Source organism: Carassius carassius, chromosome 16 (genome assembly GCF_963082965.1).
Source record: "Carassius carassius chromosome 16, fCarCar2.1, whole genome shotgun sequence".
NCBI classification, from domain to species: Eukaryota; Metazoa; Chordata; class Actinopteri; order Cypriniformes; family Cyprinidae; genus Carassius; species Carassius carassius.
The window spans coordinates 16,554,955-16,579,038 of NC_081770.1; the positions used below are offsets into that span (position 1 = coordinate 16,554,955).

The window sequence follows — 24,084 nt, forward strand, 5'->3', positions numbered from 1 at the left end:
ATACAGTAAATAACTTTTCACAAATTAAGTTTATTTCGTTGTAATTATTATGTAAATTAGTAAGTCTAATGTTAATAATGCAATCAAATAAAAACAAATGTATTAAATACTGGTTTTTAAGTAAAAAAAACAAAAAAATGCTATTCATTAAACATTGGTAGAATTAATGCTTAATAATTTGAAAAGCAATATTCATTAAATCGTTATTTATTCATTTATTCACGCCAATGTTCAATACATTGCTGCTTAATCTAAATGTTTATTTATTTTATAAAGTTAATAAAAGCCAATAATTCACTTAATACTAGTTGTAAGTGTAATTATATGAATATAATCAATGGAAATTATGTCTAGTTAATGGTGTAATTTAATTTTTTATTTATTTAGTCTTTCATCAGACACTTTTAACCAAATAAAGCAAATATATGTAAAAACCATATAAGATGTACATATATCTCCAAACTAATACAATAGATACTAGAATTATAAGTACTATATTAAAAATACATTAAGAAATAATAGTTCGTCTATGTGCCCAAATAAATATAAAATCTATTATACTACTATAAATTGCCCCACTATACAGCAGTGCTTAAAAAGTATTTTTTTTTTTTTTGTGAAAACAATGTAGTACTTTGTCTATATATCCAAAAATGTAAAAAATGCACGTATGTTCAAACGTACATTTCAATACGTAGCACTTTGTCTTTACACTAGAGGTCGACCGATTTATCGGTTTTGCCGATTAATTGGCACCGATAGTTGATTGCTGGAACAATCAATGATGCAGAAAACGCTTCAGTTATAAAAACTGAATTCACAGTTTAGCGCGTGTGACGCTTGCATTGATTTCAGCATCTACAGTCTCTCTGAATGAATCTCCAGAACTGATCTGAGTGTCACTTCATGAGCATTTGACCATTTGAATTGAGCAAAAGCATCATCTTACATGCACAGAATTGTAAAGGTATTCATTTATTTTGCCACCCATCAAAATAAAAGTCCGGTTTTGAAGTCTATTGTTCAGTAGAATGTACATCGTCTACTACTACTACTAAAAGGAAACAAACAGCATTTTTAAGGAATAATCACACAAAATTTCTTCCATGTTTTAATTTTAATAGTAAATCCATCTTGTTTGCCAGAAAAAGGTTTGCTTAATTTTAAGCAATTAAAAGACAAATAAAATTAATGTTTCATGCCTTGATTTGATAACAATAAATATTTAAATACACAGAATTTTTGAGGGGAAAAGGCTTCTTTAAGAAAAAAATAAATAAATTAAGTTGTTTTATGTGTTCAAATAATTAGACATGCTAAATTAATTCTAAAACAGAATTTGGTGACAATAAAAAATATGGTGAGAAACAATAAAACATTTCATAGGGCCCTAATCTTTTAATTTTTGTTAAACTTTTATTAAACTTATTTGAAAATGTGTAAGTTTCATGATTATATTTAATTAGACTTACTTTATGATTAATAAACTTTAATTTAACTATTTAAAAGGAGTGGAGTAAAATTAAAATGGAAAAAGCAGAATCCAGAAAAATGTAATTACAGAATTTGGAAATAAATAAAATGGAATTTAGGAAAAAATTAAACAGATTTCATAGGGCCCTATTAGAGTGTGGTAATTTTAACATTTACTATTACTATTACTGTTATTATTATTATTACTACTACTTTTTTTGTAAATAAAGCACTATTTTAGTTTTTGTTTTTTCAGTATCCATTAAAAAAACTATCGGTTAATTAATCAGTATCGGCCAGTGTGGTCCAACCTAGCTATCGGTATCGGGAAAATCCAATATCGGTCGACCTCTACTTTACAACCCCCCCCAAAAAACATAAAAATATTACAAAAATTACATTACACCAATATGAATTTCACCGTTAAACAGAATTTAACATTTTTAAAACTATTATAACAAATAATAAATCCCAGAAAAACAAAGTAACATAAAAGTTGATTCTAAAACTATAGCTATAAAACTATATTAGGTTAACTATAAAAACTTAATATATATATTTTTTTAAATACATTATTTCCTTTATAACTGATAATGCCATCACAGATTCTACTTTGTAGTTTTGTCTTTGTTTATAGTATCACAAAGCTGTGGTAAACAGAGCGACAGTGTGCATCTGCCATCTAACTAATGATTCAGCAGTATCTGTTTGTCTGGGGAGCAATAACTGCCACTGGCGCGTTCAAATGTCTGTGGCTTAGCACACATGAGGAGTTAGAAATTACAAGGTACAGGCACTCCAACCTGAAAGTAAAATGCAGCTCTATTACATTCTACCATGGTAAACTACAGAATGGCGTGTGAACTACTCACACATCGTCAAAACAAGGCCGACCCCTCCCTTGACTCAACTCTCCACATTCCTAGCCTGCACAAAAGGTGTGTGCACTTCCACAAATCATTATGAAACACTACATGTAGTGGGTGTAACAATGTTTACATAAAAGAGGGAATCCGCGAGGAAAAATCACGGTTTAGCATTCTAGTGAAAGTGAATGGTGATTTAGAGCTTTACTAAATGTCGGTTGTTTTCTATGTTCCACAAAGCCAATCGGACTCCACATGTATGCTTTTTTGGAATATCATTACATTGTGGACACGGGACGCTGGCCCTTTAAGACATCTTTTTTTCTCTCTGTCTGTGGGATCTCGTAAAGCTTCATGCAGTTTTGCACTCTGCAGCTCAGACATTCAAATGTTTGCTGCTTTAAATAAGCACGGCCATGTAAATGTGCGTCTGAGAGGGTGAGAGAGAGAAACAGAAAGAAAAAAAAGAAATACATAAATCTTAAATTGCCGCTGCACTCATAATAAAAATCTTAAGCACCCTATGCTTTATTATACTTGCATCTGTGCACAGCTGTCCTTCATTACAAGTTATTGGGTGGATATTTAAAAGGGTCCTTTTAAAGGGTAAGATAATGAATCAGAACCAGAACAAGCACCACAATGCACCTGTTCAGCATAAAAAGAGGCACAAATAGGATGAAAGTACAAATGTGCTTATAGCTCAAGTGCATTGTGCTTTTTAAACTCTAATATATAAGAAAAAACAAATTACGCCTTTATTTAACAAATTACTTCTCTTCGATGCATGCGTTGAATAAAATCACGACTATCAATTTTCTCTACGCACAAAAAGTATTCTTGTAGCGTCATAAGATTACGGTTGAACCACTGATGTCACATGGACTATTTTAACAATGTCCTTAATACTTTTTGGACAGTTCCTTTGCTGTCTATGCAGGGTCAGAAAGCTCTCGGATTTCATCAAAAATATCTTAAATTGCGCTCTAGAGATGCACAAGAAGATGAGTAATTAATGGCAGAATTTTCATTTTTGGGTGAACCATTCCTTTAAGTTTAAGAAACCTGTAAATTACAAAATGATGAGCATGTGCTCCACGGATCATTGACGTTTAGTGTACACTACTTTTATAAATATTGTTTAATGTGCACTATATAGCGGGGAAGGACTTTTCAGACTATTGTAGGGTATCACTGAAGTAAACGGTTGTCTTACCTGTAGCCATTTCAGGTAACGTCACATCACAGCACATAGAAAAGAAACAGAAAACAAAATTGTGTTTAGTTTTTAGTGTAAAATTGTATACATCATGATCTACAACAGGCATCAAAAGCGAATTAGCCTAATAAATTTAAATAAACTCTTTTTTGAATTTTTAGGTTTTAGCAAAAAAAAATTTCAGGTTGTTTTTTTTACATGATTATCATGATTTGATATCAAGCGGAGAATGGAAAACACTTAAATGCTATAAAACAAAACAAAATAAAATGGCACATCTGGACGCTAAAGATTACACAGCCACTGCCATTCACAGAGAAAGAGAGAGAGAGCAAGAGCGAGTGCGAGAGAAATTAAAACATGCCAGCTATGCAGAGGGAATATTATCTTAATCTGAAAACATTTAGTTCCAGTAGATGTTGCCTTCAGATTTTCCCTCTCACGCAGGGGCTTTGGGAAGTCCTGTATGCAGCGTCACTCCAATTACCACAGCCAATGGCTGGCGAGGACTTGCATAAATGTATTTGTATGCATATTTTTCACCCTTCCTTCATCCCTAGGCTCGTAATCAGAGAACAAGAAAGAAAGAGAGAGATCTCCTCCGCCAGTACTCTTAAAGAAACAACCTAAACCCTGCTACCCGCCCTAGCCTGGCTGATCTCTATCTAGCAGCGCCATTGTGTCTGCTCCGTGCTTGTTTTGCTTTGCGTTTTGCGTACAGAGGTGGGCGCTGCAAGAACAGGGTCTCTTTAGAGGCAACTGTGAAGTAAACACCGAACGTTTTCTTATGTATTGTTTCAGTTGCGACCATTGCGCCGAAAGATGTAAACTACAAGCACGGCCCGTTTGAGATACAGGGCAGGGCTCTACACTTTATTTCTGGCCAAGAGAACATGACACATACTTCACTGAGTGGCTGTCTGCTTTCGTTTAGGCAACAATAATTGCAGCTTCCAAAAATAAAACGTGCGGCCGTAGATTTCGCCTGCTGTTTATATCTGTCCAGCAGCTGGTCATTTATTGTTTCATAAGCTGCTTCAGCTGTTGCCTGAACCGTACAAGTGTGAATGAAGAGAAATAGATAGACTTAATTCAAAGTGGTGTGTAGTTTTACGTTTTTTTGTATTTGAAGGCGGCTCTCTCCTGCTTCAAGTCTTTTAAGCTCACCATGATTCTTTGCCTTTCTTCGTTCCCGGCTCAGGGTATCCTGTTTACATACCTCAGGCCTGCACATGAAAGCAGGCGGCTGCAGCAACCCCCGACCAGACATGTTTGAAAACTGCTCGCACAGGCTTGCCATGCCCTCAGACCAAATACAACACAACAATGGCATGGTTGTGTAATTGCAACACAATCACTGGGTGAGCTGTTTGCCCCTTACTGGATCGAGGTGGCATCCAACGGTTGGGAAGGGGGTGAATGAGGTGGCACACACACCTGCTTTAAAGAACAAGGGCAAATTGCATTGGTGCTGCCTTTAAAGAACAGAAGGGGGGGGGGGTTGTTTCTACAAGTGGTTAAGGTGCATATAAGAATGGCAATCATAAGGAATTTAACCACTTATGGTTTCAAATCCATTTGCCAAAAACTACACTACTGCAGCCTGTGGTGTATAAAGTACATGAAAGCCATACTCAAGTACACTTCTGATTTCGATTGTACTTGACGAAAACAGCATTCACATGGTACATTCGGCACTGCATTAAAACGGAAGGGGAACTTTTGTTAGAAGTGCATGGACTCATGTAGAAACCATTTCCTTTCCCTTCTTTGCGATGAGAACTTTAAAGGAATTCAGTGTTTATGATTGCAATTCTAGTTGGTGAAAATTCCATAAGTGTCATCGGTCAGGGCAAAGAGGAATGTGGTTCCTAAAGTTGAGGGGCATATAGGAATGGGAACTGCATAAAAAATTAATGCTTATGGCTGTGATTCCCCTGCCAAAAAATATTTCAGTTCAAAGAACTTGTAAACGTGCGTGTAGCATCCGATGTCCCCTTTAAGAATTCAATTTAATTTTTCTTTTGAGATAGCATCGACAAAATATGAACAAGCTTTTGATTCCTAACTATGGCTGCATGTCTGTTGCAATGCAGCATGCCACTGACGCAATCTTAGTTTGCTTTAATTTTAAATGAGGTCAAGTTGAGATTTTAAAACCAAAACGGCTGGAGAAAACAGTTTTACCACCTTGCCGTTCGGTGCATACATGCACACCACAGGACATGCATGAGAGCAGATGCCTGGTTTGGGGTTAGAAGTTAACTAGCTGAGCTGAGGTTTTAAGGTGAGGTTTGGGAGAAGGCTTCTGGTTTGGGGTTGCTGGTTAATCTCAGTTTCTTTTTCCTCATCAATTTGTACAGAATGTAGAGTAAGTAAACAAGCTGTTAGTTCTGGTGTTCTTGACCTGGCACAGGTACTTCAACAGTACTAGGGTGTTGATTGAGTCAAGACAGCTTTGTAAAAAACAAACAACTTGCAGCAACACAAAGAATGCTAGATAAGAACGATGGTAGGCAAGTGTTTCATCTATGATCATGCCTTCAGTTACGAGGAAGATGAACGCTTGAGTGGCAGCTGTTGTCACTGTCTTGACACTGGGACTTCAACACATAATCAGAATAGCAGGTCCTTCTGGAGCCTTAGTTTGTTTAATCAGTCAAATCGGTTTTGACAATAACTTAATTGACAGATAGCAATAAACTGCTGTGTTGGATTGGGGTGTAGATGTTTTCCTGGTATAGTCTTGAGTTACTACTCTTATATCTGGTTGCGCAAGTTCTTTGAGCAATGCTTTGGAAATCATTTACAACATCTTAGCATCGTGGCAGCCGAATTTTGCAGGGCAGGGTTAGGGTTAGCTGAAGAAAATGTAATGTTGAACTTAAATCTCGTACACACCCCTCCACTGTTTATTTACAACCTACTTGAATTCGTCGTTACACCAAAGAGCAGGAAATGATCAGATTACTAAATCTATCCTAGAGAGGCTCTCTGAGTCAGTCAGTGAGTCAGTAACCTGGCTCGAGGGTTCAGAAAGGCTACACTGTCTGCCCACGAGTCAAAACCCGTAGGTGGCACAAAAAAATAAAATAAAATTCACAGTGCAAAAGACTTTCCATTACTCTCTAGCCTCAAATGTAAAGGGTCAAATTCTCTAAAAAGTTTCACAAATTTACAACAGTGCCGTTAATAGAAACATCTTTCTGTGCAAGTCTTGTAAAAATACTTGTAAAGAATAATTTTAAAAAGCTAATAATAACAACAGGCTATTATAACGCACCCTCAATTTATAATTGTTTTTACATAAAAACAGGCAATGGTGTCTTTGTTTAATTAAGTGTTGTGTGTGTGTGTGTGTGTGTGTGTGTGTGTGTAGTCCTAAGAAAAAGGAAGTTTTGAAAGTCCTGCTGTGAGAGTGAAAACAGAGAGAGGACTATGCCAAGAAAACACTGTAGTTGGACAAACACACACATGCTTCCAACAATCACCTACACACTCAGCTTGTCTTCAGTCGCTCATACAAGCACTTGTGTACACAAACACACACACTTATCCCCACCAACTCTGTCTCTTCGTCTCTGATGAGAAGGTCCACCTAGCTCCTTGCTTTCAAAATGTCCACAATCGCTCCTTCCACGGGCCCCCTAAACACAGGACGCATACACACTCATAGGAATGGCAGCTCCATGCTGACAGACGGGGCAGGCTTAACCCGCTCTCCCTCCCTCCCTTTGGGGGGAACAATCGAAGCCCGGCACAGACACACACACACTCCGCCAGACCTTGAGCAGCCCCCTCTCACTGACAGATCTGCAACAGTGCTCTCACGCAAGCCCTGCCTCCCCTGAGACACTTCACTGCCAACAGAAAACACACACATACACACCGAACGTCCTGAGTGCACTCGCACACACATGCACTTAAAAATTTCCTGCCCGCATGTACAACTCACAAGTCTCAGGAACAGACATGTACATGCAGGGATAAATGTGCACCTGAAAACACCCATTTTACCACAAAAACATAAGCGATACGCTATCTTCGCGTAAACTTAAAGGAAAAACGCGTGCACACGAGCGTCGTCATTAATGCACCTCCGTAAACAGGAAGTACAGACTATCTCTTCCTGTGCAGTACAGGCGAAAATGCTAAATGGTGAAAACGATGTGGTAGAAAGAAGCGGAAGAGAGCACGAGAGGAAGAGTATAGTGCACCGGGGCGGTTAATGACCTCTCGGGTCCGAGCAGACGGGAAATGGGGTCGAGGTCCAAAGAAAACTGCTCTCACCCACAGGACTTTCTTTATCTGTCTTGACTTACAATGCTGATATTGTTCTCACGCTCATGTTTTTCCCCTTTCTTCCTTCTTGTTAACACCCCTCACACTGCGAGTCTCTTTTTTTGGTTTAGGTTTTACTGTCATTCAACCTTGTTGTCTTTCATTGCTGTTTGTCCCAATAGCATAAAGGAATTAATAGATGTCAGCCATGGCTCCTGGCACAAGGATGTCGAAGACTTTCAGGACTTTCACAGGCTTTTTACCCTTTCTGTCCCGACACTTTGCTTTGCTTTCACCTCAGATAAATGGACAGTAAAATTTCCTTGTCAACTTGTTCTGTAAACGTTCATTCAGAACTGCAGGGATGGGGTGTTGACATGTCTGCTAATTTTCCGCTCCCACGATATCACTTCTTGATAAGCTAATGACAAGAGGCTGTAAACAAATAGATAAGCTAGGTGTAAAACACAGATATATTATGACATGAGTCAATAACAATAACTGTTTTGCCACATAAACAATGAACTTTTATGGTTTATGCAAAACCGATTAATGTTAACAGACACCGTTTATTGGTTAAGAGCTATACGACAGTTGTACAACAGTTTTCAACTACGCCATTGATGTCTGGAATATTGTTTGGCATAAGTTTTTACGGTGTGTAAAATCGATTATGGTTATGGATATAGAGCAAACACAGAGTTATTTTTTGTCCATGTTGTCCCTACAAATTATTTTACTCTTGTTAAGGAACAATCAATTCCTGATAGTGTAGAAGTAAAGTGAATGGATCCTAATTTTAAAGTAGCTGAAGTGATGAAACAAGGTCACCACCACTAGAGACCAACCGATTTATAATTTAGCCGATGGTATCGGTCGATTTAAGCCTGTTGCCGATATATCGGTATCTGCGAATATGCCGATGATATGAGCTTTTTTTTTTTTTTTAACAGAACATATAACGCAGACTAAATGCTTCTGAGAGGTGTTATTACTTAGTTTGTCCAGCAGAGCTCATGTGTCAATGGTCGAAGGTTGCTAGTACATGCTATAATGACCAGCTAAACACAAGTTAGCATGTAACAAAACAAGCTACCAGCTTGGAGGACTCTTAAAAGGGAAAAGATAATTTCTGCAACTTGAGAATCATGTACTTATTTCTGAGAGCGATGTAAAAAAGAAAAATGGAAGGGAACCGGTGAACTTGGATCTCTTGACCATATTTCAGGTCTGAGCCAACGTGGAAGAGTATCAGGAAACATCTTTTTCCTCTTCAGAAACCCCAGATAATGCTGATCATCCCAACAAAAGACCTCCCCTTCCTTTCCGACTTTCTCTCAGTCTTCCATCCCGGTTGCTCTTTCTGTCCATTCCATGTGGCTTCAAGGAGAATAATCTGAGGTGGATGAGGTGAGATTTATGCACATGCTTGATAAAGGGAACAAGGAAAAGATGACATCTTTGTGATGGAGGAATCACAGACAGATGAGTGGAAAAGTAGCATGCAGGTGAGAAGAGAAAGAAAAGTTGTGGATTGATGACTGCAGATGCATGGCTGTCTGACAAACATTTCCCTTCAGGCAGTACGAGGAGAACAGATACTCAACCAACCACTGACATGCAACAATCCTGCTATACTGTATACCTCAGAGCTAGTACTGTACTGTTTAACACTAGTTTGCTAAGCAAATGAAGACTGTTCAAAGTTTTTAAAGCCTTTCTTTTGCTCTCTCTCCTATTTCTGAACAAAGAGTACTTCCTGTGTACACAGAGGAAATTAAGCAACACGTTTAACAGGTTTCCCCTGGTAAGAATGCCAAATGATCAAATCGTGCACGTTCCAACACATGTGTAAGCACATCAAAGTTCAGGATTAAGAATCGAAAAAGCTTTCAGGCTAACCGCCTCAGGCCATCACGGCACATCACAAAAACCCCCCAACTTTCAAGAAATTCACGACATGATCAAATGATGTACTGACAAACTTGAACCCATCAGCCTTATGCAAGTAGACTATTGTTTTACTACTGCCACACTAACTATGGAAATTTACTATAATAACACTGACTAGAATATGGTATTTTGGGGAATAATACTACACAGATTCTACAGCCCAATTCAGATCAACAAAAATGTAATGTGGTGGTAATATGGTACAGTAATGGTAAAACTATGGTACTTTGCTTACTGGGATTACTATATTGTATTTTATATGGTACTCTATGATACTTCCAAGTATACCATAATACATGTAGAAAATACCATGGTATTTTGATTTATTTTTATCGGTTTTGCCTTTATTTGGATATCGGAGTGCTTTTTAATTGGTTTCCGGTTTTGTTTTGGTTCTGTTTTTTTTTTGAGTAAGGGATCCTTCACAATAACATACTGTGGTATTATTACTATGATTTTTTTTTTTGGGGGGGGGGGGGGGGGGGGTGTATCTTACAATAATTATGTTGTCAAAACCAAACTGAGTATCATATTCATTTATATGGCATTCTAAGTTACTTCAAATAATTCAATACACTTTAATTTGATAGTACATGTCCAGAATTTCATGGTATTAGCAAGGCATCATATCCAATACAATCATGGTGGTACCATAGTACTTTTTTATTAGCATGTAAAAGATGCTTTTTAATAGGGATCCATCGATCCGATACTCGGGATCGGTATTGGCTCCGATCCAGCCATTTTCTGCGGATCAGGTATCGGACAGACGAGACTGATCCAAATCCGATATTGTGTGCATACTATTCTGTTATTGTTGAGCCACACGGAAGGCACAAAAACATTAAAAAGCACCAAACCGTTTTCGAGAACATATTTCAAGTGTTCTGAAGCTGTTCCATGTGAGGTACAGATTAATATTGAAGTCATTAAATTCTAGTTCACATAAACTCTTCTTTCCGCTGCGGCTTTCTGTCATCCTCCATTCAGTGTTCAAACTGCGTGTCACGTTCGGTCACTACAGTCAAAACGACGAAACTCTCTTCTAGAGCGCACAGTAACTGTGGTTTAAAACTGTCCAAAGAAAAGGCTCATTGAACTAATGCACAGATTTAATACACTACAGATCAATATCTCTTCCCTTTGTACTAGTGATGTCTGGTTCGCGAACGAATCGTTTGATTTGAACAGTTCTTCTTAGTGAATCGGTTGAACCAGTTCACCAAATAGGACTGAATTGTTTGAACCGTTTCGCGTCTCCAGTAAGCATTAATCCACAATTTATTTACATTTACATTTATTAATTTAGCAGACGCTTTTATCCAAAGCGACTTACAAATGAGGACAGTGGAAGCAATCAAAAAGATTTTATTTACTTTTTTTAACGTGGCCAACACTCCCTCGGAGTCAAAATAAACCAATATCACGGAGTAATTCATTTACTTAAACAGTACACTGACTGAACTGCTGTGAAGAGAGAACTGAAGATGAACACAGGCTGAGCAGCTTTTCATGCGGATTCGGAGGGCTGTGCAGCCTTCGCACTCAGTTCAGTTACTTCGTAACTCCGTGTTGTTTCAAGCTCATCATTCTGCACACAGGATGCACTCTGTGGCGCTCTATATTTGCGCCTTCAGTTTTATAATATTTTCTGCTAAATCAAAGGTTATTAATAGTCTTTCTTTCTCTGTCCTATCTAGATGTTGCTGCCTTTACTACTGTGCTATAGATTTATAAGAAACGTCTTTTAGATTTCTATATAAATGTATATACTTGTTTTTTCAATAATGTATTTTACAACAATACAAAGAGCAATGTGTAACATTTTAGCAGATTTTAGACTTATTCACTTTTATTTGTAAATAAAATATTTCAATAGATTTGATAAAATTATTGTGCTCCTGTGATTTTTCTAGAATCTAGAGTTTCTTTTGCTGCTGAATTATCTACCAACCTAGTTTATAATAATATTTCTGTAATCGTTTATGATTATATATTTTTTCATTTGTTATCACTCATTAAAATGAAGTTGTGTATATGTAGTAGATTGTGATTAACACAAAAGAATGATGATCAGGTCAACACATAGAAGTACTGAAATTCTATATTGATTAAAAAAAAAACTGTGCTGGTATCGGATCGGATTGGATCGTTATCGGCACATTCTCAGAATTTTCTATATCGGATCGGATCAGTTCTGAAAAAATGGTATCGTTGCATCCCTACTTTAAAGAAAGTACTGTGTTAATACCATTGCATTTTGGGCATGTGGCATAGTACATCCATTGTATTCTTGGAAATATTATGAAGTACCTAACATTTTTATTTATATGGCATTCCAGTTTACTTCAGATATGCCTATATGGTACATGTAGAAAAAAAAAAACAGAAATAAAATAACAGTATTTAACAGAGCGATGGTTACTATGAAAGGCTACTACAGTAAACTTTCATATGACTGAGGGTTAACCACCCTGCATTTTTTGGTTTAGCCATTTCCTATCTGTTAGCATTTCAGTTAACAAAAATGTCTTCACCCCATCCCACCTCAATCTACCCACTTCCCTACTAACCTTGGCTCACATCTATAGAAGCAGGCCCAAATGTGCTGTGTGGCATCGTGTTTTAGCGGGAAAACCCATGAAAATCACAGCATGAGGCGATGAGTAGCCGCAAGCCAGCAAAGCGCTTAGCCGCTAACATCTGGAGGCAGGTCTACACTGACTCTCATTCCTTGTGATTCATACTTAAGTCTCATGCACACTATAAAGAAAACAAGCTGTTTGGTGCTATGCACAACACACCACACGATTGAAATTACTGCTCCGGGTCTACATGACACAGTTTGTTTGAAGAATACTACAACCTGGAATTATGTGATTACTCAGCACTGCTATTGCATTAATCACTTCTGAAAGATGTCTCGGAATAGGGATATAAAAATGCTTGTACTTGTACCAAATTGAGTTTAAAACTTTAAAAAGAAAGCACAAAAATTTGAAAACAAACCAAAAATTATTTTTAAAAGTTTATCAAGTATAAAGTATAAAATATATGAAGTGGTTCATTTTTGAAAATGTATATAAATTAATTAAAAAGAATTATAATATGCTTTTATTAATTAAGAAAATATTTGTATTATTGCAATTATCATTACAATTATTTTAAAAATTCAACTAATATTTAAATTAATGTCACAACCATTGGATACATTAAAATTAAATAATAATAATGACTTTTAAAATAAAAGTACTTTTGAATAAATAAAAATGTTTGGTTTGGTATCTGCTATTGAAATTTCTGTATAAAGACAACCTTATTACAGAAGACTATTTTCTTCCTTCCTTTGTTTGTTCTTGATCACTGACACATTCATTTATTTTCAATGACTACCAAGGCATTATGGTACCTTTCTTTCCAACCTTCTCTCTCAAAAGGAAGGTTATGCTGGCTCTTTATCATTCTTGGGCCTGTCTCCACTTGAGTAGTCAAGCTCTGTGTTTTGACTGTGATGATCTTAAAAGCTCCGTCTTGTGTCGCTGATAGGCATGCTTGTTGATGCTATCGCCACCTCAAGTGTGGGGGAACACTGCAGCATTTGTTGTTTTCGTGTTATGACCTTGCAGGAGCCCCATTTTGGATTAGCTCTGCAGTTTAACGATTTCTCCTTTTTAGTGGGTGTAAAAACAGCATGTTTTAACCACATGTGGTTGTGACAGACAAAAAGCGAAGAAAAAAAGATGCCATGCTTGCAAGTCATGCTTTTGAAAGATGGGTATATAAACAATGGGCCACAAGAAAGAGACGCTCTAAATTTGAATGATGAAAAAGTTGGTTTCATATTAGTGGGCGACATGGTTTGCATGCGAGTGCTACTGGGTAACAGAGGTTACGTGTGCCAGGATATAAATAGAGACAGCATCCCCTGAGTGATAATTACCTTGGGCTACATGGCTACAAAGAGCCTTTATTATCATGGTATTTCAGATGAGTGTCTCAGAACCATAGTGATGTCAAAGAAATGTGTATTTGTGTGAAAAGCACCTGTTTGAAAACTGGAGTATTAGGTTGATTTATACTGCATCATATTGCAAAGAATCTAATCTACACTTTAAAATAATGCAACTATATCTAGTCCTTCTCTAATGTGGTCTGTAGGATAAATTTCAAAGATGAATATATCGCCAAAGTTAGATCAGGCCTGTAGGCCTGCAAAACAAAGATAAATGCCTTTTTCTCTTGAATTAGTACATCAAAGTAACAGGGCGTAATGTAAACCTGTGCATGTATAAGCTCAGAATTGAGACCCCTGCTGGGATTGTTGTTCTCTGGCGAGACTGATGACTAAACGTTCACATCAAAGGGCAAATAAAGAGAGGCAGACCAAAGCTGTCTCTCGCATTCAGAGACGTGGCAGGTCAGGTCAGGTCATCCGGTGGTAAGAAGAACAGAAAATTGCGCATCTGAAACAAGGGAGTGAGAGAGGCCCTCATCTTTCCTCTCTCTGTTCTTACTTTCCAAAGCCTCTGGTGCTAGTCTCCACTGACTCATGCCAACACAAATATTGATGTTCCGAGTCCATCTGTCTTGTCTACCATCAACAAAAGAAAGGGCAGGCGAACACTTCTGACCGAGGACAGAAAAAAAAAACCAGACACAAATAAGGGAAGGGAAAACAAAAACTTGATCAGGACAATAATACATGTTGCTTTCATAGCCTTAAAAAACTTAATCAGGTGTTAGTACTGGAAGTCCAACTACAGTTGACACTACAGAAAACACATAGAAGAACTTTTGTTCCATTTTCTTGGCTGCTCTGCCATTCCGTCTGTCATAAACAAGGAATGAAAGAAAGCAGAAACCAACTTTTTGACAACCCCTCAAATTCCTCAAACAAAAAGCAAGAAACCTTGAAAAAAACACTTTATTTTTACTGCAATAACAATTTGACCTCAACCTGTAATAAATAAGATATTTCTTGAGGTTTGTCTGATAAAACAGGGTAAGTAGGCTACCATCTTTCCTCATGCAAGTTTAAAGACTGACCAGAATGGTGTTGCAAAAAAAGGTGTTCATGTTGAACATCAACCAAAAACTGCCCCATTACCAAAAGGATGCCTCTTCTTTTCCCACAGAAAGCCCTTAATTGGCTAATCAAGTTTGGTTTGAGAAATAATGAAGTATAGAGTGCCTTGACACCAAGAAGAAGTTTGACTTATTACCACTTCTGAACTCTGACACATTCTAGACCACTGGTTCTCAAACCTGTCCTGGCAGACCCCTAGCCCTGCACATTTTGTATGTCTCTCTTTTCAGACACACCCAATTCAAGTCTTGCAGTCTCTACTAACAAGCTGATGAGGTGAATCAGGTGTGTTAGACAAGAAAGAGATACAAAATCAGAGGTCCTCCAGGACAGGTTTGAGAATCACTTTACTAGATAATACACACGAATGAATGAATGAATGAATAAATGAATGATGCATTTATATAGTGGTTTATTGTGTATTGCTGTACACCCAAAGCACTTTACAATCATTTGGGTGGGGGGAGGTTCTCTCCTCAACCACCACCAGTGTTCAGCATCCACCTGGATGATGTAATGGCAGCTACAGTACATCGTCGCCAGTGCACTCACCACACACCAGCTACAAGTGGAGAGGAGAGAGATAGAGCAATCAAGTGGATGGGGATTATTAGGAGGCCATTATGGTCAGAGCAATTTGGCCAGGACACTGGGGTTACACCCCTACTCTTTACGAGAAGTGTCAATGTATTTTTTAATGACCACAGAGAGTCAGGACCTCAGTTTAATGTCTCATCCGAAGGAATGAAGAGGAAGAAGAAAAACTGACAAAGTCACCAAAGGTTCCACCAAAAATGTTCACAATCAGACAAAGGAGTATAGGAAAAGAATAAGAAGAGTTACTGCTTCTTTTAAAGCATAATTTATGAGAGAGACCCCAAGTGGTCTGGAGCTTCCCACTACCTGCAGTGCCCCCATAGCGTGCCGGAATGCCTCGGGGCTCTGAGCACCAACCCTTCCCTCCCTCAGCCCTACCACCCTCAACCCTCCATCTATTTACCTTCAGGAACGTGGTGATCTCTACTAAGATAAGATGCAGAAAATGCAGTTCAGAAAAACAGAAGGAGAGAGAGCGCGATGGAAATTTGCAGCAAGAACAAGGAGGAGGCTCAAAGCTTTGAACAGGGTAGAGTCATAGAAACTTATTTAAACGCTGAAAGGACAAAGATGAAGAGCAAGAGACTTAGGAACAATGAACTTTTCTTTCCTGGAATCTTTCTGCCTGTGTCTCTTTCCATCATACTCTGGGCGCCGCAAAAGTAGTTTTGAAGCTGACCAAATTCATTCCTAAGGTCAAAGCCGAGCTAGACCAATGAGACACCACATTACATTTCAGACAAGGACCATTCTATGCAGCGACTCCTCCAGACCTGACCCTCATCAATACACAATGATGCCCTGGCCCCAGTGCATGCTGGGAACGCAGTTCACACAATGTCCCATTTGTGCATCTCACCGTGGGACCGAATCTTGTGGTTTTTCTCAGTCCAGCCTTCTAGGTCCTTCCATCTCCAGCCTTGGATGATGAGAGAACACCAACAGAAGATCCATTCTCTGCAAAGGCGGTGTCTGACCTGCTAGAAGCCAGACACAGAGGAATCCATAGCCCTGGGCACGCCTTTCTCTGAGTTTCATAGCTAGTGACGAAAATAGACAAGCTAATAAAGGAGTTACTGTACTCGCAGCCTTGATCCAATTAATTATGTTGGGAAGGGACTGAAAATAGCTTGGATTGGGCCAATTCAAGCCTCATTAAAGAGGATGATGTTATTTCCTGATATTACAGCAATTATTTATGGAAAGTGAAGTATATGCCACAGTTCAATGTACATTCTTTTGAAAAAGTAGCAACACAGATGTGAGGCTGAAACCAACAGAGCAATGCTGGAAAGACAGATAGGAATGGGGCAATGAGGCATTTGTCTAGCAACTCTTTTTGGATACGTTTACCAGATGCTCCCAATGCTCCCCTTTCTCCTGCCAGCATGTCAGTCACTCATCTTCCTTGCTCGTTCTTTCAAAAGAACCTGTGAAATGAATCAGTCTTACCACAATACCTTGCGTTTCCTGTCTGTCGCAGTTTATTTATGCTGCATACACTGCAGCAACACCAAACATCGTCTGCTTGTAGAGCCTCATGGTGCCCTCATTTGTGGTTACTAACGATTTTTGCACACAAACAAACGCATAGAGATACGTTTTATTTGATCTCTTTGGTCCTTCAGTCGTTCGAGGGCGACAAGTGCTATGTGAATCTTTTGGGCAGGTCAAAAATAACCTGTCTTCTTTTGGACTGTCTGCTTCACGCTTCGCTCTCTTTTCCTGTGCGGTCTTGTTCTCGCTCACTCACTCTTCTTCTCTCCCCAAATGCCTGCTTCTAATTGATGCTATTTTAGTAGAACAATAAAAGGAAGCTTAGCTGGGGACAGCAGGCAGGCACATTTGGGGCTTTGGTGGTCAGCTTGTTTGGAGGGCCTGATTTCAAATGAAAAATGTGAAAGGGTGGTGGAGGAGAGGGGAAAGACTTGATGAATTTCCACACAATACACGGCCAGTTCCTCAGAGGAAAAGGAAGTATTAGTCTGGAAGTGAAATGATGACAGGTCAGAGACCTTTGAGATGACACTGGTTAAGACCTGTCCTGCAAAAACATAATTTCTACCCATCTCTAAACTGGGTTATTAGTGAGTCTCTCAAATGCCCATCCAGACTGGACAAGTTCCCTGCCAAGTGTCTGTTGGGGTGATTGTACAGACAGACTCATGACAGAACAAGGTGGGGAGTCCAGGAAGGTGCCAGGACCCCCATGTTGTCTGATTCAGCACTCTTTATGCCAAACTTTACCTGTTTGTCTTCCTTGCACACCGATGGTGCCAAGATGACTCCCAAAATATTTCCCATAAGGCCCTTTGTCTTTTCACAATGGAATTCTCTGCATACACTTCATAGCTGCTACACTTACTCAGCAAGGAGTTCAAGAAAAGACACATGCTTGCTGTCACTATCATGTTCAAAAAGCAAGATAACGAAGTTAAAGATAAGGCACATCTGACCTGTGACTTGTTATGAGAAGAAAGGTCAATGTGTAAAAGTCTTTTTAAACAATGGAAATGTTTGCTGTAATTATTTACACTAGAAAAAACCACCTTCTGTAATTATGATAGCAAAATATAATACTATATCCAGATATTGTGTTAAATACTAACGCAAAGGTCATGTACATGGGCGAAGTACATGAGGGCAAGGCCTAAGTCTTGTCATATTATAATCATCTAGAAATGATAACAAAGGACAGCAACCCATGTCCTCTGGGCTATTTTAATCCTGTGTACGTGTTAAGTGAAGTCAAATCAAAATCTATATTTGACAAGTGGCTAAGCCTGTAAATTGTTGTGAAGTCTTTATATCTACATCTCACCAAATTGGACTACACCTGCAAAACAGCTTTTAGTCCTATGGAGCAGTGTACGCGAAATGATGGAGGGTGGTACGCGAACAAAATTCAGATTTTGGGCTTTCATTTCATTCTATCTCAACTTTAAGTAACATTACAACTGAACGTATTTCTGACAAGCAATATTACGTTTCTAATGTAAAAACAGGAAAACGGGAGGACGGTAAACGGTCAAATACATGATATCAAATCACCTTACCTAATCTTTTGTGGTCAAAACTGACTGCATCCATACAAGCAACGTGCATGTGATAGGATGCCTGCTGAATATGCTGCTTTAGAAAATTGCGCTGCTGTTCAATGTGTCTTTAAAATAGATCTTCACTTAATAGTATGAAGAGAAAATATTGACATGGATGGAGATCGATTAAGCTCTCTTCGATACAGACTCTGTGCATTAAATGGTCAAATAAAATGTAAACTCTCTCTCTCTCTCTCTCTCTCTCTCTCTCTCTTGCTCTCTCTCTCTCTCTCTATATATATATATACTGTATTTTTATTTGGGCTAGTTAAATTAATTTTTGGGCTACCAAAATCTGAAGAATACCTGCCCGAAGGGCTACCAGTGATTTAGAAATTTTTCGAGTCCTGAGGGGGTACACAAAAGAATGTTAAATGTCCCAGGGGGTATGCCACTGTAAGAAAAGTTGGGAAACCAGTGCTCTGGAGAATATCCTGTTTTCAATCTACTGTCTTACTTTCTCCATTAAAAATTCTAAATATCAGTGAAAGACATTGATATTTAATTTTTTGTTTTTACTGCAAACAGGACAAATGAAATCAAGATAAACAAATTAAAATTTCTATTTAAAAGTAATTTTACACTGTCTGTCTTCAAGACCACTTCACATTCCTGACTAAATCCATCACTGACAACCACAACAATACTACATATGAACTTCTATGGAAAATAAACACTCCAGTATCTATTAGAAAGGCATTATGGGTGGTTTTATTCTGGGAACTACTAAATTATCCTTTTGATACGAGGTTTTCCCTCTTTATTATTCTTAGAGATTGTATTAATTCCATTGAGAAGATCCTACGTCATGTTAACATGTATTTCTGAGCCTTTTCTGAAGACACACAAACAAACAAGCATTTATTGGCTAAAGATCTAAAACCCTCAGAGAAACTGATCCTGAACTCACAAATGTCTATGTGGGTTATTGATGAAACCGTTCAGCCAGCAGAAAGTAAAACGATGTCAAGAAAGTTAAGTAAGTTAAGGACCCCAAACCAGACTAGCATGTGATCTTTCAGCTCCCTTGCAAATTTATAGAGATAACGAAACAGCTGAGGTCACAAGTTTCTAGCATATTATTCATGTGACATGGACCTTATGGTAAACTGCGCAAATAAATTCAGCAGAACTTTACCTGAGATGCTACATCAATTAATAAAGATAAAGCACCATTAGGACGGAGACTAAATCATAATTCTGAGAAGCATTTTCAAAACCATCAGTCTTTTAATCAAGTGTTATATGTGGCAATGTAACAGAAGCCACTTCCCCCGTTCCTTCATTCTGGTAGAAAAGACTTCAACAATCGCGACAGTGAACTTGAGAAATTCATCAATTTAACTCAACTTTCTGGGAAGCAATGATTAATCAGTGTACATTAAGCACTCTGAGTGGGAGTTTAGCATTTCCCTTGACTCAGCTGTGATACTTGCATGTGGCAACACGAGTTTCAATCCCACTTGTGACCTGTTCCCCCTTCTCCACATCATTTCCTGTCCTCTCTTCCTTGCTTACAGTAAGTTAATGCAGTAATTCATAAACAACACTGGCCCAACAATATGTACCAATATGAACTTGACAAAGACTGAAAAAGGGTACAAAACAGCAAACGTTATCACAGAGATGAAAACCGAAACTCTTAAAAAAATAAGTTGTGATCTCACCACTGAAGAAGCTCTTGACCTTCAGGTATCCAACACTGAGTCGGAGCACTGACAGTTTGTCCAGCCGTGCACGGACATCTTCTGAGAAGGGTAGAAGGTTGGTCAGCCTGTCCAATTCGCCGTTCAGCCGGTCTCTGTGTCGCTTGGAGGGGTTGGATTTCACACCATCAGGTGGTGGGGGTTTGGGTCTGGAAGAAGAAATCAATAAAAAAAAATTGGGTTACACTTCTTGTTACAGACTGTGATAAGATGCAGGTGGCCTTAATGGAAAATGTCCACAAGAAAGCTTAGCCACCAGTTAGGGTATAATAATAATAGCCTAATAATAATAAAAAATGATATATATATATATATATATATATATATATATAAAGTTTGATAAGAAGGGCTTGTACACTAAACTTATGCAGTCCACTTGTATTGCATAGATAGGTAGAACATTTGAGTACTGAAACCAAAAATTCAAAAAAAAAAACTAATTCAAGTCTCCATGATCTCACATACACAACCTGTTTACTTTACGAACACAAAATTTTACTGTTTGCATTTCTAGTACAACCCTCTTTCCTTAGCTCAAGTATGCAAACCTCTTTGCCACATACACTGGAATATGTATTACCGTATTATTCGGACTATAAGTCGCATCAGTCAAAAAATATGTCGTGATGAGGGAAAAAACAAAAACAAGTCGCACTGGACTATAAGACTATAAGTATGGGACTGAGGCGATCACGAATTCATGTACAGAGCTAATTCCAAAATATTAGGGGGTACTGAGTAGTTATTTTTAGCTATAGCCCCCTAAAAATGACCTAGCGACACTCATGCTGCAAAGAATGATCATCTGTGTATAATACACAAAGGCTAAAAGCAATTCATAATTGGTTTATCATTGTTTTGGTAAAAGGCAACCTATAAATATGTATAAATTGAGGTTCAGACATTCTCAAGAGCTTGGAGACAGTGTGATATGTGAACTTAGATATTCAACCTCAGTGTTTTGATCCAGAGTTGATACTCAAGTAAAACACTGATGCCAATCATTTCGGTAACTGAACAATGTATTGAACACTTTGGCTCTTTTTGTAGAATTGGTTGGTGAAAAGTAAAATATTGAGTAAAAAATGGCAAAAAACAAAAACAGAGATAGAGGCTTTTTCTGTTTGGAAATGATGGTATTTCATGTATGTGACGCTTGGAAGTTACAGAGTTTAGAATTCTAAGCTCTGAACTAAATTATTGAAACCTTAAGAGGGCTTTTCTTCTGCATACTTGCAGCAGTACATAGAAGTCTGAAAACTCTTTGTTAATCAGACCCCGGTTTATTATCGTTGTATAAACAGCCTGGTATAAATTTTTATAAGTTACTGTTTTCATAACAAATCTGCTCTCTAGATTCATATTAATTCATAAAATAGCACTGCAACCTAGCCGTCTGCCAAGAAAACCTCAAAAATCTTAGAGCTGATTTTAGGGTTTGTTTATGCTCACCAAGAGTTTTTAAATGCCAAATCAGAAATATAAAAAACTGAGTTTTACTGTTTAAGTACTTAAACAACTGTTTGCTCTCGGACATAAAACCCATTATCTAAGCTTGAGGACTCTTACTGGAATCACAGCCTTCAAAACTCTGACTGTAACTCAACCTCGTGCTGTCTTTTCATTGCCTGCCAGCCCAGAAGACTAAGAGCGGTAACTCTAGCCATCTGAGTCGGACACTAATTATGTTTTCCCAGAAAGTAAAACTAACCTCCAAAAAAAGAGCCTGTGGGGACAAAAGGGCGCATTCAGGCCCTTCCTTCCCCTTCGGCCCTGAGCTCCAGATCTCTAAAATGACACAAGGGAGCGCATCGTTGTTGGCGCCGCATTGATTCACCTACTATTTCATTTCTCAGGAGATTCCATTCATCTGAATGGCCTTCGATGGTGATCTCGGAGCTAGATATGTCACTCAATTCACAGTCGAAACGGACTCAAAAAACTGAAACTTCATCCTCCATCCTTTTAGGTGTGCCTTGCTATTTTTGTTTTTGTTTTGTATCCCCAAAAGGTTATTTTTCAGGGCTAACTTTCCGTGGACAATACATTACTAAGTATGTTTAAAATCATCTTTTTAATATAAATTCACAATCATTTTTACTGGAAAGTTTTGGTTTTACACTGGCTAATCAATTGAACTGTAAGGTGTCACATTATGTCTATATAATTTGCACATATTATTGCAAATTAAAAGCCCATATAAAATATTTAAGTTTAAAAAATAATAAAAATGTAATACAAAAAAAGAATATTTAGATAAATATTGACATTTACTGTATACAAAATATGTAAACAATTAAAATGCGTACATTTGTCTTGAAAGGCCCATATAAAAGTTATTTCAATTTTAAGAAGAATAAAAGTATAATCCAAAAGAATTCCTTCAAAATATTTTTTAGAAACATTGGTATGGAAATACAATACAAAACTAAATAAAAGCTATATTAATAATAATAACGTTCATACGTTTGCTTTGTACATATTGTAAACAGCAATTTTTAAATTTAAAAAACATCTACTGAAACCTAGAAAAATCTATTTCTGCTAAAAACAAACATTAAATTAAATGTTGCCTTCATTCCAGTGACAACATTTCTAGAGCAATTAAATATGTTTCGGAGTACTCTTTTAAACAATTTAACAAAATAAAAAACACATGGAGACTATAAAACAAGGTCATACAGGTCTACTACAGACCAACTAACCATAACTTCCTACTGAATTTTTTATTATTTTCATCTTCACAATATTTGCAATTACCATGGTGGCGTTGTTCTATTGGTCTACGGTCCATGATTTATTGTTTGGAAAGTCCTATCACATTAGAGTTCTGATCATGAACCTCCCAACAGTTCGCTGTGGTCGCTGAGTAGGGCTGCATGATGTGTCGTGTAAGCATCAATATCGCAATGTACGAATCCATGATAGTCACATCGCAGGATGTGCGATGTAGGCTGTCGTGGTTGATCCGTTATTCATTAACTGTACGGGCCAGATGCTCCCCGCCCCTTGTGATTCGCGGAGAGCGCGAGAGAGAGTGCGAAAGAGAGAGAGAGAACGAGAGAGAGTGCGAAAGAGAGAGCGCGCGAAAAAGAGAGCGAGAGAGAGAGAGAGAGCGAGACAGAGGGAGAGAGAAAGAGAGAGAGTGCGTCAAACAACACGAGCGCTATCTTGCTCTCTCTACCTCGCGCATATTAATCAATTGACACAATGGGGTCGATGTCTAAATCATTTAAAATGAGAATGTAAATCTGCTCTCCCCATTTTTGTTTGTAAGAAAAAATTAGATTAGATTTTTATATCGCAATATATATCACAGAAAAATAAAATGTCGCAATGTCATTTTTTCCCAATATCGTGCAGCCCTATCGCTGAGGGTGGCAAAGGATTTGTTTGTACTGAAGACATCACTATAGAGGAAACATCTGAAATCTCTCATTCTTTCTTCTATCAAGTTTTTTTCGGGCCAATCACATGAGGTATGACATCAGGACTATTTTCCTCTTGCGGGTCTCAACATGCACCAGTGTTTCTCATGCTGCCTGGAATACACAGAGGGCCATCTGAAGACTCATCTCTTTGTTCTTGCTGGGTCGCATTCTTTTAATGAACATTGCTCTGTATTTCGCTCTCCCTTTGCTTTTTTTATACATACCGTACAACTGATTTTTTCTTCCCCCTCTCTTTCCTTTCAAATTTGGCACTCGTCTTGAAAACTCTACCACTGGAAAGACTGTTTCAAAACATTTGCAGTAACTGTTGCACAACAGCTTTTTTTTTTTTTTGTCTGCATGGGTTGCGTTGC

The 24,084-nt window shown here is 37.9% G+C and overlaps 1 protein-coding gene across 1 annotated transcript in view; it reads right to left on the reverse strand.

Moving 5' to 3' along the window:
- ahr2 (aryl hydrocarbon receptor 2) overlaps nucleotides 1-24,084 on the reverse strand; it is a 59,350-nt gene that overhangs the window by 29,815 nt on the left and 5,451 nt on the right. Inside the window, exon 2 of the mRNA XM_059569303.1 lies at nucleotides 20,241-20,428. Within this exon, the coding sequence (XP_059425286.1) occupies nucleotides 20,241-20,428 (188 nt within the window). The remainder of the gene's footprint in view (nucleotides 1-20,240; nucleotides 20,429-24,084) is intronic.